Source organism: Carassius gibelio, chromosome B11 (assembly GCF_023724105.1).
Source record: "Carassius gibelio isolate Cgi1373 ecotype wild population from Czech Republic chromosome B11, carGib1.2-hapl.c, whole genome shotgun sequence".
Classification (NCBI taxonomy): domain Eukaryota; kingdom Metazoa; phylum Chordata; class Actinopteri; order Cypriniformes; family Cyprinidae; genus Carassius; species Carassius gibelio.
In genome coordinates this window covers 638,401-654,189 of record NC_068406.1, presented here as the reverse complement: position 1 = coordinate 654,189, position 15,789 = coordinate 638,401, and the positions used below count along the sequence as shown (strand labels likewise).

The 15,789-nt window shown below is 37.9% G+C and overlaps 1 protein-coding gene across 6 annotated transcripts in view; it reads left to right on the top strand.

The window, feature by feature from the left end:
• The window catches only part of LOC127967982 (band 4.1-like protein 1), a 363,306-nt gene that overhangs the window by 322,995 nt on the left and 24,522 nt on the right, over positions 1–15,789 (top strand). For 4 of the 6 annotated variants that reach the window (XM_052568756.1, XM_052568757.1, XM_052568755.1 and 1 more), the window contains one exon: positions 4,638–4,685. The exons of the other annotated variants lie outside the window; for them this stretch is intronic. In XM_052568756.1, coding sequence (XP_052424716.1) covers positions 4,638–4,685 — 48 coding nt within the window. The remainder of the gene's footprint in view (positions 1–4,637; positions 4,686–15,789) is intronic. 6 annotated transcript variants of the gene reach the window in all.

Below are 15,789 nucleotides of genomic sequence, written 5' to 3'. Positions count from 1 at the left end.
ACCAATATCATAATTTCGTTCGGCAGGAGATAAACGATAAGAAAAATACGCGCATGAGATAACACCGCTCCTACCCCCACCTCCGAAGCATCGATCTCCACCACAAACTGACGTGCTGGGTCAGGGGTGATCAAGATAGGGGCTGAAACAAAGCAGCTCTTCAGTTTGGCAAACACAGCCTCAGCTGTGTCTGACAGCCTGAACGCAGAACGCAGTAGAAGTTGGCGAACCCCAGAAACCTCTGTAGGGCCTTACTGGAATCTGGACTTGGCCACTCTACCACAGCCTTAACCTTCTTGGGATCCATGCGTATTCCCTCAGTCGACACGATATACCCAAGAAATGGAATCGACTGTGCATGAAACTTGCATTTCTCCGCCTTGACAAAAAGCCCATTCTCTAGCAACCTCTGAAGCACTCGTCGGACGTGCTGCACATGTTCCTGGAGAGAAGAAGAAAAAAATCTATATGTCGTCCAGCATGTGATCGCAGCAACCTCTCGAAGGCTGAAGACATCAACGGCAAAGGATAAGTATTCTTTACCATGATGTTATTCAGTCCCCGGTAATCAATACAAGGTCGCAGTGATCTGTCCTTCTTCCCCACAAAAAAGAACCCCGCCCCCGCTGGAGAAGAGGAAGGGCGGATGAACTTCGAAGCTAGAGAATCAGAAATATATTTCTCCATAGCCTCCCTTTCTGGAACAGGAAGTGAATATAATTTGCCTTTAGGCGGAGACTTACCTGACAGTAATTCTATGGCACACTCGTAGGGACGATGCGGAGGAATAGAAGAAGCACGAGACTTACTGAACACTTCCTTCAGGTGGAGGTACTCCGCGGGCACGTTAGACAAATCCACCGCCTCCTCCTGTAACACAGACATAGACACAGACGGACAGGCAGACACTAAACAAGACTCATGACATATTTTGCACCAGGTTAGAATGGAGTTAGAGGACCAGTCTATTTTGGGGTTATGGAGGAGGAGCCAAGGGTGACCGAGGACTATGGGTGCCAGAGGAGAGTCAAGTTTGTGGAAGGAAATGGTTTCAGAGTGATTGCCTGATGTGATGAGGGTGATGTCTTCAGTGATGTGAGATATGACCGGGAGTTTCTGTCCATTGAGGGCGTGAACCATGATGTGGTGTGGAAGGGCTCTGAGGGGAATTTGTAGCCAGTGTGCTGTCCATGAAATTTATCTTCTGCCCCTGAGTCCAGTAGTGCTAGACAGTCGTGGGTCTGTGCTGACCATCTTAGTCTTACCGGAAGGAGCATAGATGATGATGAGGTCTTCTCGGCGGAGATCCCACCAGATAGTAGCCTCATACGTACTACCGGTCTTGGCCTTTTACCGGACAGATGTAAGCGTGATGTCCGGTTCCCCCGCAGTAGAGGCACAGGCCAAGGGCCCACCTCCTCTCCTTCTCCTCCCGGGAAAGCCGAGCTCGCCCTACCTGCATGGGCTCGTGGTCATAGGAGGGGCTGGCAGCGTCCCCGCCGCTGAACCGCATGCAGTCGATGTCCTGGATGTGGTACTGGGTAAGCTCCGCCTCTCCATCTGCGTCAGACGTGCGTCGACCCGCAAAGCCAGTTCTATGAGCCCATTCAGAGAAGTAGGGAGATCCAGGGTGTAGATCTCCTTCTGGACGCGATCAGCCAGCCCATGCAGGAACATGTCCCACTGCGCCTTCTCGTTCCAATGGCAATCCACCGCCAGGGTTCGGCACTCGATGGAATAGTCCGAGACGGATCTCTCATGCTGATGTAGCTCAGCAAGCCTCCTGGCCGCCTCCCTCCCGGCGACGGCCCGATCAAATACCCATCTCATCTCTGCGGAGAGTGACTGAAACGAGGTGCAGCATGGGTCCTGGTTCTCCCACACCGCTGTTCCCCATAATGCCACCTTCCCAGAGAGCAGGGTTAACACGAAGGCTACCTTGGCCCTCTCATTGGCGAAGGTTCTGGGTTGGAGGGAAAAGTGCATGTCACAGAGGGTTAAGAAAGCTCTACAAAAGTTGGGCTCACCCGAGTAAGACTCCGGAATCGGGAGACGTGGTTCCAGGTGGGAGGGGGTCTCTGATGATGCTGGGGGAACAGGCGGTGTGAGTGGCGCAGTGGGAGCTCATGGTGGTGGTAGATCCGTGAAAGGTGGTGATAATCCGTGAATGGTGGTGATAATCCAGAATCAGCCGAACAGGAAACAGAGCAAGAGCAGGAACGCTGAAGGATGAACAGACATGAACCACGAGGACCTCAAACAACGATCTGACAAACAAGAGACAAAGACAGGGCATTAAGTAGGCTGTTGGAATGAGCTGCAGCTGCCGCTGAGCGGCAGTGTTGGGGAGTAACTAGTTACATGTAATGGCGTTACGTAATTTAATTACAAAATTATTGTAACTGTAATTATTTACAGTTACTACGAAAAAAAATTGTTAATTAAATTACAATTACTTATGAAATTTTTAACGCTTAAAAAAGGGGATTACATTTGAATATTTACACACATCCACATAAAGATTTAACTGATTTCTTTCCCAAATTGCACTGACCATTCTGAGACATACTACCCTAATAATTTCCGGAATGCGGAAATACAGTCTGGTTCGTAGAATCATAAAAATGTAATGCCTAACATGGACGGAATATGGTACATTTTGGATGACTAAATCAAAAGTAGGTCAGTACACCTGAATAAAAACATGACATGGACTAGTGTCTGTGAATATTAAGCCCCACAAATGCAATATATGACTTGCACATTCTGCGTGTTGGAAATCAGGCGCGGACTGGACACCGGGAGAACCGGGACAATTACCGGTGCCCTGTCAGCCGATTTGGCCTACTATTTAACAATATTATACAATATTGTATAATATCATTAATATCATAATTGTATAATTGCCTGCCGAATGTAGGCCTACTAAAGCGATCATTTGCGAATCCGCCATTTGATAATTAAATCTCTAATAAATCATGAAGTGTTTGTCATGACTCACGCGCTCGCCACGCCTCCGCTAAACGGTTTGGATCAGACTCAAGAGTAATAATAGTGTTCCTGTAGCTCAATTGGTAGAGCATTGCACTATGAAGCGCAAGGTTGGGGGTTTGATTCCCCCGGAACACATGATATGTAAAAATTGATAGTCTGAATGCACTGTAAGTCGCTTTGGATAAAAGCGTCTGCTAAATGCATAAATTTAATTTAATTTAATAAATGTGTGTGAGAGAGAGAGAGAGAGAATAGAGTGGACTGTGGAAGCGCACAGCTGGAGCAGAGAAGCAGAACTACTGTTTCAGGTAGGGTTTCACGTCAGTTCCATCTGTAAAGATGCTTTTTTTGTCTTTGTTTTTTTTTTTATTTAATCAAGCAGCAGCACGTTGCTCATCAGTCATCACTCAAAATATTATATAAAGGACATCATTATTATCTGTTGTAATGTTACAGTAGTAATTTAGCTGAAAAAAACCCTTACGAGAATTAACATTTTAATATTTAACTATACATCCATTATTGTTTAACTGTGGTAACCAAAAATGTAAAATTATTTTACAAATGTATTTATTTAAAAATAAATACAAATCCATTTGCAAAAAAAAAAGGTTATTTTACTTTTATATAGTGTAGGCTAATAAAAGCCATGGTTATTTTTTGTAAGGGAAAAACATGAATCGTGTACAGTATTAGTATTTTTCTATAAAGATATTGGAGTATTGTAGAGTATTGTATTGTAAAGTATAATTTGTGTTCAATCTTGATTATTAAAGTCATGAGAGAGATGGATAACAGGACAAAATAAAGAGACTGAAGAGAAAAATGGAAGTCAAGGTGCAGTTCAGGAGAGAACTTTTAATTAGTTTTCATGTTCCCAAATTAAAGATTTAAACCTTTTTTTATGTCAGGTCCATACAAAACATAGTTTCGTCCATGAATTTGTTTGTATGAGTTTGAATTTTCCAGTCTGAATTTTTTTCCCAGTCCGCCCCTCCTGTAAATTAATGGCAAAAACATGGTTTCATTTACTACACATAGGCCTACTGAAGCTCGCAGTGTTTTCAACCTCTGCCGCCTTAATATAGGAGTACACAAGCACATAAACATAATTTCTAGAACTGCTCTGTCACTTCATGTGCATTTTACTTATTTTGAGAAAACTATCATCATATACAAAGAGACAGCAGTTTAAAAAAACAGCAATGTTTCAGGAGTTTATTACACAATACGTCACATGCTTATTAGATAACTGTATTTAAGTTGATGTATATGCTTTTATTTATTATTCTTTCATTTTCACAAATTTAGAAAAGTAATCAAAAAGTACTCAAAAGTAATTAGTTACATTACTTTAATAAAGTAATTGAAAAAGTTACACTACTATTACATTTTAAACAGGGTAACTTGTAATCTGTAACCTATTACATTTCCAAAGTAACCTTCCCAACACTGATCAGCGGTAACACCCACATGAAACAATTAACATGACGTAACATGAACACAGCAGGAGACGGTGCATTCATGAACCGTGACAGTTGCTATGTTGCCATCTTCTTGCAACGAGACAGTATTTTCAGGTTTTATTGCTCTTAACTGTTTTCCCTTGGCACTTTTTGATTATTTTCTCATGTTTGTTGCAGAAACTGGAAGAGAGCAGAGTTAAGGACGCAAAAGAGAATGAGTCCCCTGTGAGTCTGTGCTTATAATCACTCCCCAATAAATAGTGGTAGAACAATATGGGTTCTTACTTATTATTATTATTATTATTATTATTTGTAATGGCTCATTCTGATGTATATATGAGGCTAATACAGTACAGATACAATGCTGATATTATGTTCACATACAGTTTAATTGATATTTAATTTTTTCTTTCTTTCTTTTTGACAAGACTTGTTGGTAGATTTTAGAATTGAAAAAAAGGTTCCTTCTCTGTTTATGGATATGGTTTTCATTAATCTTGCCCATGTTTAGACACAATGTACCCCATAACGATTAAGAAAACTGTGGTAACTGCAAATTCATTATGAAAAGTAAAAATTAACTATCACATTGACTTAAATATTCAGACCCCTTAACTCAGTACTTAGTTTAAGCATATTTGACAGTGACTACAAACTCAAGTCTTATTGGCTATGATGTGACACCTGGATTTGAGTATTTTCTGCCATTCTTCTGTATAGATCCTCTGTCTGTGATCCTCTGTTCTCTGTACAGAAGCTCTTTCAGGTTAAATGGCGACAATCCTGTAGACAGCCACTGCTTTTTAGCAAATTCGGGCTTTCATGCATTTTGCACTGAAGAAAGTCTTCAGTCTGGCCATTTTTCCATAAAGCCCTGAATGGTGGAGTTGTTGTTGTTTTGTAGCTCCATACAAATAGAATACAGGTGCATCTCAATGAATTAGAATGTCGTGGAAAAGTTCATTTATTTCAGAAATTGAACTCAAATTATTAAATGTATAAAATAAATTAAGTGCACACAGACTGAAGTAGATTAAGTCTTTGGTTCTTTTAATTTTGATGATTTTGGCTAACATTTAAAAAAAAACAAAAAAAAAACACTAAGTTAAAGTGACGTCTTGGGAAGCCAGTGGTTGGACGTTGGCTAAGTAATGAGACTAGATGGTTTTCTTCTCATCGTGTCTAAGTATCAGCGGCCAAGCAGGCCGAAGCACGCTGGAATGGCGCTCAAAGAATGCAAAAGAATAATGGCAAAAAGTATGGCTGAAAGCGATGACTAAAAAACACATTCTGATGGTGTCCTGAGTATTTAAACCAGGTTGTTGGCCACATCCCAACTGCTGTCTTGACCAGTTAGATAATGTCTTTGCTCTGGGGTTTTGTATATTTCTCCTCGGAATTCATAAATCAAATGTTATCTTATTAGACACATGGTCTGAATTTAGCTGCTCTTGTAGAGTATAATTTTGGACATGATTTCGATAACATAGAATATGATACATTTGACAAAATGTTGATTGGAAGAAACGTTTCAAGAACGAAGATTCAAACACACAGATATTAGACATGAATTTGAACCCTTAAGCTATTCAATAGTTATTAAAAAGACACAATAAGTGATAAGAACATGATAGTCAAATGTGTAGGTTACATGACATGGAGTTAAGCAATGGACTGATATTCGTTTATAAGTCTTTTTGAGTTCCTTTTGGTGCATCTGTAAAAGAAAGTTTCTGTGCCGTTCTGTGAACATAAGGACATGTTCTGTGAAGACCAGAGAGGTTAAAATTTTGTTCTAGGTTATTACATGCAACGTTTTTAAGTCCTATAATTAACACCTCTGTTTTTTCATAATTTAGCAGTAAGAAATTACTCGTCATCCAGTTTTTTATATCGACTATGCATTCCATTAGTTTTTCAAATTGGTGTGTTTCACCGGGCCGCAAAGAAATATAGAGCTGAGTATCATCAGCATAACAGTGAAAGCTATGTTTGATATCTCCCAAGGGTAGCATATAAAGCGTAAAGAGTAGCGGCCCTAGTACTGAGCCTTGAGGTACTCCATACTGCATTTCATCAATATGATACATTTTCATTCACTGCTACGAACTGATGGCGGTCCTATAAGTACGATTTAAACCATGCTAATGCACTTCCATTAATGCCAACAAAGTATTCAAGTCTATGCAAAGGAATGTTGTGGTCAACTGTGTCAAATGCAGCACTAAGATCCAATAAAACTAATAGAGAGATACAACCAAGATCAGATTGTAAGAGCATGTCATTTGTAACTCTAGAACTGTTGTAACTGTTTAATAAATACCTGGGGTTATGTTGATTTCTAAAAGAGAAGAAAAATAATCAGATCTAGCAGTTTTAAATGCTTTCCTGAAGGATAGGTTACTTTCCCACCAAGCAATATGAAATACCTCTAGTTTTGTTTTCCTCCAGCTGCGCTCCATTTTTAGGGCTGCTCTCTTTAGGGTGCGAGAATGCTCATTATACCAAGGTGTCAAACTAGTTTCCTTAACCTTACTTAAGCTTAAAGGAGCAACTATATTTAAAATGCTAGAAAAGAGAGAGTCCATAGTTTCTGTTACATCATCGAGATGTTCTGAGGTTTTGGATATGCTAAGGGATTTGGATACTTCAGGAAGATAACTTAAAAAGCAGTCTTATGTGGTAGAAGTGATGGTTCTTCCATACTAAGTAGAATTTAAAATTTTGGCTATATAAAGTTTGCACAAAACCAGGGCTCTGAACCGGTTTAAGGAACGAAAACGGGAAACGAACAATATTTTGACAGGAACAGAACCAGAAACAGAAACGAAATTAATTTTTTTAGTTCCAAACAGAATCAAAAATTTGAAATGAACATAAACGTTATTTTATTGTTCCGTTTAATATTTGAAATTTGCTGTCAACCAATCACGAATTCCAGCAGTACAGCATAAGCAAATTTGACTCTGAAGCCAGCAAGTGAAATGTCCGCTCAGCTGTGAACTCAGTCAAGTCTCAATGGCAATGCACCGCATTCAGGGCCGGATTAAGACCAAATTGGGCCTGATGATGCAGAGCAAAAGGGCCTATTTTTTTCTAGGCGTTGGTGCATGTGTATTCGACACTCAAGTACAGACTTGCATTCCAGCGGAAGTACCGCGGGACCCAGCGCAACCGAGTGCGTCGCGGGACAATATTTGATTGGTGAAAGCGGACGCGGGATATTATTTTGTGCGGGTTGCGGGAAAATAAAGTTATTTGCGGGACTCCCGCAAAGTGGAAATATCTAGCAAAATAAAATTACTTAAAACAGATAAACCTTTATTTATAATAGACTGAAATAAAATAAAATAGACTTTGCGGAATGGGAGGATGCTGATGAAACCATGGACAGCGACGTGTAATTCCATTCCGAAATAGCGAGAGATCCAGTGGTGGAAAAGGCGATATCAAGAGTTTCCGAGATTAAGCAAAGTAACACGCAATGTAGGCTACTTTGCATTCCAGCTCCCAGCGCACCATTGGAGAGGGCTTTCAGTAATTGAGGTCGCATAAGTGGGCAGAAACGGATTAATCTGAAGCCCTTATCAATGAACAACATGCTATTCCTACATTAGTAGTCTTAGTCTACAATATAAATACTTTTTTTTAAATTCCATTTATTTTTAATTATTTATTTATTTTGCTAAATATTTAAAATTGGTCTATTTTGTTATTGAGGGGAGAAAAAATCGTTTATGTTTGAAGAAAAGAAGGCATTCTTAAGCAGTATAGGCTAATTTTCCTTTGAACATGAAATAAATCCAGGTTTATTATTATTATATAATTCATTAGGCTATACTATAGCTTAATAGGTATATTTTTTTATTTACATTTCTTACTTTTTTACTGTATTTCTATGTTCTATGTTCTAAGTTCCTTGTTCGTTCCTTTCATCGATTTAATTAAACGTAAATAAAATGAAACATTCGTTTCTTTTTTACATTTATATTCAACAGGGGAGTAATTGAAAAAAAAAAAAACAGAGTAGCAGGCTGAACATGCAATGGGTTTAAAAAAAAACAAAAAACAAAACTTATACTTCACCCGTGGGATTTTGCAGGCACTAGCGGGACGAAACTTGATTGTTTGCGCGCGGGGGCGGGAGAAAATAACATATATTTTTGCGGGAGCGGGACAGAAAAATCCATCCCGCACAGAAAGGCGAGGTAGAGAGGTAGGCGTCAGCTTCAGTTTAAATTAATTTGTTTTTGGATTGAGGTTTTTATAGCCTAAACTTTAGAGGATTTGATTTGAAGAAAAACTAATAACTGTTTTTATAATGTTTTTAAACATTTTGCTTTAGACTACAGGCATTTTAGCCCTCATTATTTCGGAAAGTAATAGGGCTAATAAAATGCAATGAGCCGAGACTTAACGTTTTTTTTTTTTTTTTTTTAACAATGCAGCAAACATTTTTAAATATCTTAAAAATATTTTTAAAGTGTTGATAGATTTTCTTTTTTTTTTTTTTAAGTAGGCCTAGCTTACATTTGGACAAAATCTGGTGCAAGCTGTAAACTGTAAGCGTTAGATCTCTATTTTTTCCTTTTTTTGAATAAGGAAAATGCTATACTTTATTATTATTATTATTATTATTATTATTAAAATATTATTATTAGGCAAATTATAGGCAAATAAGATTGTTTTAAAAAAATAATGCTATTAACCGGTATTTATTCCTCCTTCTTCCTCATTTTGGAATGGTAATAATATCAGAGGAACGCAGAATAGAAACGTTAAAATATCGATTCTGTTCGGAGTGAACCGATTGAATTTTTTTTTTTTTTCGTTTTCAAGCCCTGCACAAAACTAAATAATGGTCTGAGATATCATCACTTGGCTGCATAGTTTCAAAACTATAAACATCAATTCCATGTGACAGCATTAAATCTAGAGTATGATTTCCACAATGAGTAGGTCCTGAAACATGTTGTCTAGCCCCAATAAAGTTCAGAATGTCTATAAATGCTGATCTCAATGCATCTTTTTCATTATCAACATGGATATTAAAATCACCAACTATTAAAACTTTATCTGCAGCCAGAACTAACTCTGATGTAAAATCACCAAACTCTTTAATAAAGTCTGTATGGTGTCCTGGTGTCCTGTATACAGTAGCCAGTACAAACATAACAGGGAATTTATCATTAACATTTGTTTCTCTGGATTATGTTATATGAAGCACCATTACTTCAAACGAGTTATACTTGAAGCCTGCCCTCTGATAAATCCTGAAAACATTGTTATAAATTGAAGCAACACCTCCCCCTTTTCCTTTTAGACACGGCTCATGTTTATAACAGTAATCTTGGCCCTTGAGCAATGTGATTTGCGGATTAATTGCACAGCTTAACCATCATAGAGTGAAAGTTTATCATTGACAGGACTGAAAAACACATGCAAGTTGAACAGGGCAGAGAGAGAGAGAGCGCGAGAGAGACAGAGAGAGAGAGAGAGCACGAGAGAGAGCACGCGTGAGAGATAAAGAGAGAGAGAGAGAGCAAGCCGTCTTCAAACAACAAATATCGCAATGTCATTTTTTCCCAATATCGTGCAGCCCTAGTCTCTATAGTGTGATATCTAGGAGAAAGAGTCTATGTGTGCTGAGAATTAGCGGATCTCTGTGATGTGAGACAGCTAGCAGACAGTCGGTTTAGTCAGTCTGTCTGCTTCCTGACCTGGGCCCCAGTTAGTCAAGTATAAACACTAAGACTATTTGCCATATTTCTACAGAGAAGAGTGGTGCCACACCAGGAGGGATGAAGACCATCTCTTTTCAACAGGTCAGGTCTGCCCCAAAAGCTCGTCCAATTGTCTATGAAACCTATGTTATTCTGTGGGCACCACTTAGACATCCAGCCATTGAGTGATGACAATCTGCTATGCATCTCGTCACCATGGTAAGCAGGGAGGGGACCAGAGCATATTACAGTGTCTGACATCATGCTTGCAAGTTCTCACACCTCTTTAATGTTATTTTTAGTGATCTCCAACTGGCGAACTTGAACATCATTAGCGCCGACATGAATAACAATCTTACCATATTAACGTTTAGCATTAGCTAGCACTTTTAAATTTGCCAAGATGTCAGGCTCTCTGGCTCCCGGTAAACATTTTTGTTTGATGAACTTGTGAAAAACTGGAGCGAGAGAGAGGAGAGGAGAAAAGAAAACAGCTAGGTTCGAATGAAAACACTAATGACAAGCTAACGAGTACTAATGCACTCATGGATATAAAATAAAAGTGAATGATAAAAAATAATCTGATAAGATTGATCGATAATATCAGAAATATGGTGTGAATTAAGTTATATTTTATCACTTTAAAAAACAGACAATGATAGTAAAATAAAGATTCTAGAGAAAAAAAACAGCTACACGGAGCTACGATTAGCTTCAGCAAGGCCAGCAGGAAGTAGAGAAAACACTGTCCAACAGCGACACCCGCAGTCAGGGAGGGTCTCAAGCACTAAGCAGCCCTGCAATTTTTTCCACATACAGAACATTGGTTCCCGGGACTTTTGAGAATTAGAGCTTGTAGCCTAGACTTTTTCTTTCTTTATAAATTATGTGAAAATCGTCTTGTTTACTCACTCACAGAAAGCAATATATAGATTTAAATTTTCTAAACACTTTTTTTGTAGAAAGGGTCTATGCAAGATGGTGTGGACTATCAGCTTTATATTGTTATTTACACATGAGAAGACAAAGGCCCGCATAATGAGCTGCATAATGAGCCGTTCAGTCAGGTGTGTGACTGAGAGGGAAGAGTTACAAGAAAGAATGTGAAGACAAAATAAATGTATATAATTTTTTTGTTTGTAGTTTATTTAGAATGTATTTAATTATCCCACAAAATAATTTAATATTCACTTGCAAGTGCGGATAAAGAGTGTATTAGGAACAAAGCTGACTTTCAAAGCTGAATTTTTTGCATCATTACTCCAGTCACATAATCCTTAAAAAATCCTTCTGATTCTCTACAAAATCTCTACAAAATCTGATTTTCTACAAAAAAAAATAAAAATAATATTTTATAAATATTATTATTATTATCATCATTATTATTATTATTATTATTATTAATGTTGATAAGAGATGAGAATATTCAGTTTTTTTTGGGGGGGGGTAAATTGAAAGAACAGCATTGTCTGTTACATTTGTTACAGTTACATGTATTTGTTACATTTATATTATTTACATCAAGCTTTTGAATGCTATAGTATTTTATATTGTTATTGAAACTTCATAATATTTCAATTGATTATTCATTTAATCATGAATTATAGTTTGGAAAAAGTCTTTGGAAAAAGTCTAACTAGTAAAATGTTTACAAGTTATGTCAAAACTAGTATATGAATAAATAAAAAGAGACTTACTCATTTTTATGATCTCTGCTGAATAAAGTGATTCATTCTTTTTTTCTGAGGAAATCCAAATCTCAAATCCTCAATCACATCACATCTTTTTGGGTTGAATTTTGTCTTATTCCTCTCATCACGAAGCGAACTGTAAAATAAATAAAAAACTTGAACAGTCCCGCTGCATTGTTTTCTGTTAGGGGCGTATTCGACCCACGCACTTCAGTGAAACATTAGAATCTGAATAGAGCGTTCAGCGGGGGGGCGTGGTCGCATTAGAAGATAAAGAAGGGAGATGTGAAAAATGGACATTGCGTTGTTTTCAAATGGATTACTTTATCACACAATATTTGTTTTCGGCAGCACTTGTTTAGTTTAAAAGTAGACATGTCAGGCTTTCTATAGATATCTCTCACATGTCTCTTCGTTGAGTATTCACTGAGTTACAGTTCATTTTAATGACGCGTGTCTAAATGAAGATCAGCACAGACAAAGGCTGCAGACAGAAAACCTTGTTTGTTATCTTTATTTTATAAGTGCACAGAGTTTTGTTGTTATTATTTCTGTATACAAAAAGTAGACCCTTTACAGATTCGATTGATGTATTGCTCTTATCTGTATGATCAAAACTGAAAGTGTTATTTAAGCTCTTTTCAGGGTTATCAGGAGAAAATACCTCATAACGCGTTTAATCGACTTCAAGACCATTTTGTTAGCTAAGCAAGACTGTGGAGTTTGTTTACAATAGCGTCATTATGCTGCACATGTGCAGTACAGAGTTGCTCCAGAAGTAGGTTAAGACTGTGTCATGATCATAACTATGGCAATCAAAACAAACTAGTGAACTAGCACGTAAATCGTTGCATTGCAAGTACAGTTTAGTATGTTATATGAAATGTCAGCACATTTCAACACGGTACGAATCATTCCCATCACACTCAGACACCCGCAGTGTTACATGTTTCTTAAAATCACTTTACAGTGAACAACAGACATAAAACATGCAAGCATTATTCTCTAATGTTTAACCCAGGTAGTCGAATAGCATAGCATGATTTGACAATGGAACACGCACTGGCAATCAAGTTATGAATAATAAAGTTTGATAAATAGATTGAGGAACACGCTCAAAACTATTCTATTCCATTCTTATTTATTTCTCTTTTAATTACCGGAGTTTACCTCCGTTCAGCTAATGGTATAAAGTCTTTCAAGAGTATAGCTATTGATTGACATTACACGCAATGACATCAATTCACAAGGTATTACAGATGAGGACGAGGAACATGTTCAATTTCTTTTTTTCTTTTTTTTTGTGATCAACTTTTTATTGTTTTTGTATCAACAAAACAGCATCCATTCAAACACAAACAAACAGGGAATGGGAAGCAAAAGACATATTATCAATTTCAGGTTTTTACAAATAATTTTTTGTAATTATATAGTCATTCCTTTATATAATCCAACATTTTAGAAATAATAAATTAAAAGCCAGGAAAAATAAATACGTTTTAATTTTACACTAAACTACAGCCTTTAACTGTCATTTTGCATAATTGACACACTGTTTTCTTAATGAATGTTGTTCAATTGCTTTGACGCAATGTATTTTGTTTAAAGTGCTATATAAATAAAGGTGACTTGACTTGACTAAAAAATAGATATAGTGGGGGCTGGTCTAAGTAGGGGTAGACTATTCCATAGATGAGGAGCAGCTGCCTCAACCATGTTTAAATCTGATTCTTGGGTAGATTTTATTACCAGATTTAAGTGGTCTGGGTGGCTAGTGAATCGAAGGAGATAGAAGAGATATAGACCATTTCATTTGGGTGCATGCACTTGGACCGAAGTTCCCTTCTGGTCTGTTTTTGTTTATCGGTCTTGGCCCGGCCCCCGATAACGCTCACTCTTAGCGCGCTTAAGAAGACCTCGAAAGATATCTTACCAAAGTTATTTATGTTCCTAAGTGTGTTCCCCGAAGTGTCCCTTAGGAAACGTATTAGCACGCTGCTTCTTGCGTCCGAAGAGCGCTGTTCCGAGTGAGGGTGCTGAATTAGTTGGCATCGATTGCTCAGGAATCGATTTTCCACTTCACACAGAGGTGCAGTACAGCATTAAGAAAAACAACACTTTCTATGCAAATGAAACATTCCTCAAATTATTCCAGTAACATTTATTTTATCAGTTTAAATGATCAGTAAATTATAGACTAAAATTAAATTATCAAATGGTCAGTTATATGTTCAAACGATATGTTGTGATGGTTTAGACGAACAGGGGATCCCTCGCTAATCATCCACCCTCCTTATCCCATTTTTCCACTTGTGCCTCTTCTTGACATGGGTTTAACGACTTCTAAAAATGATGTAATACACTTTTATATTAATAGTAAGGTACTTTACAATCAGAATTGATTGGCAAGCATCTGTATGGAGTCTCAATAAAGACAAATGCACACACTACATTCACATATGCACACACAGGATTCATACATGCACACACATGATTCCTAAATACACACACAGGATACACAAATGCGCACAAAATTTACAAAGGCACACACAAAATTTAAAAAGCACAGAAGATTCACAAATGCATACAGAATTCAGAAATGCACACAAAATTCAGAAATACACACACAATTCAGAAATGCAAACAACATTTACAAATGCACTGAAGATTCACAAATGCACAGGACAAGTTCAGAAATGTATTTCTGATGCACACACACATATATCTTGATTTACAAACTGCTTGTGGTCTGTGAACTTGACTGCATTTGTGTGTGAATTTTGAGACTCCCCTGACTTGGCTCGACACACAAATGCTTTTTTTTAAAAACAGGGAATGATCAGCAACCAATCAGATATCTCCCTTGTTTTAGCCAATCACAAGAACATACTCCACGTGGGGGATTGTCTGCAGTTAATTCTGTTTAATGCGGTATTGATTGCCATTGGTTAATGTTTTCAATAAAAAGGAGCCTATATGCAATGAACAGAGAGAGAGTGAGAGTTACATACAAAATATGCTGGGGAAGCAACGTATAAAAGGGCACCAATCTTCTCGTCAGAGGAGCTTGAAGTTTTGCTGGACCTTGCCACCAGGTCGGAGATCACACCCCTATCCCCCCCCATCCACCAGGATCTAATCCCCGGCATGGCGCAGAAGGGCATTGGTGACAGTGTGGATGCACCTCCACACCGAGGTTTTGATAAAGCCGTGGCCCTCTCCCACGACCTTTATGAAGCTCTCTGTAGCAAAAAAAAAAAAAACATAGCGCTGCAAGCAGCTGGACTTCAGGGCTTAAAGCAAAATTCCGCAACGCTAGCCTGGCAAGCGCAGGTCTGAGAAGGTCCAGCAGCTCCATAATGAGCTGTCTTGGGAGGCGAATTTTTTTTTAATATAGCCACGTCAAAATGTTAAAATGGGCTTATTTTGCTGAATAAAAAAAATTGAATTGGCTCTGCGGCCGGCGCCATCTTTGATTCAATACAAGGACACGTTGGATCGCTGCCATAGTTGGTTGCTTTCTGGACACCACCATGCTTACCCATTTATAGATCTTAGCCATTTAGAGCCAAATTGTTTGCCAGATTTTAATTATCAAAAGTGATAATTCGCCAATTTGCTTCAATTACATTACGAAATAGCCTAGGCTAATTACCACCATATTAGTTCTGATACCATATAAAGTCAACTTCATAACTAGGCCTGTATCCATTGCGTATGGAATCATATGGGTAGCAATATTCAATTTGGGATGTAATATGCAAAATGACAATGCAATATGTAAAATGACAATGCATTTCTGTATTTACATTTACATTTTCCAATACATTTGTGCAATGTTTGGTGCAAAATGAAAATGAAAATTCAGTTACATCATTTTCATTTGCCATTTCATACACCAGTTTTAATACGTAA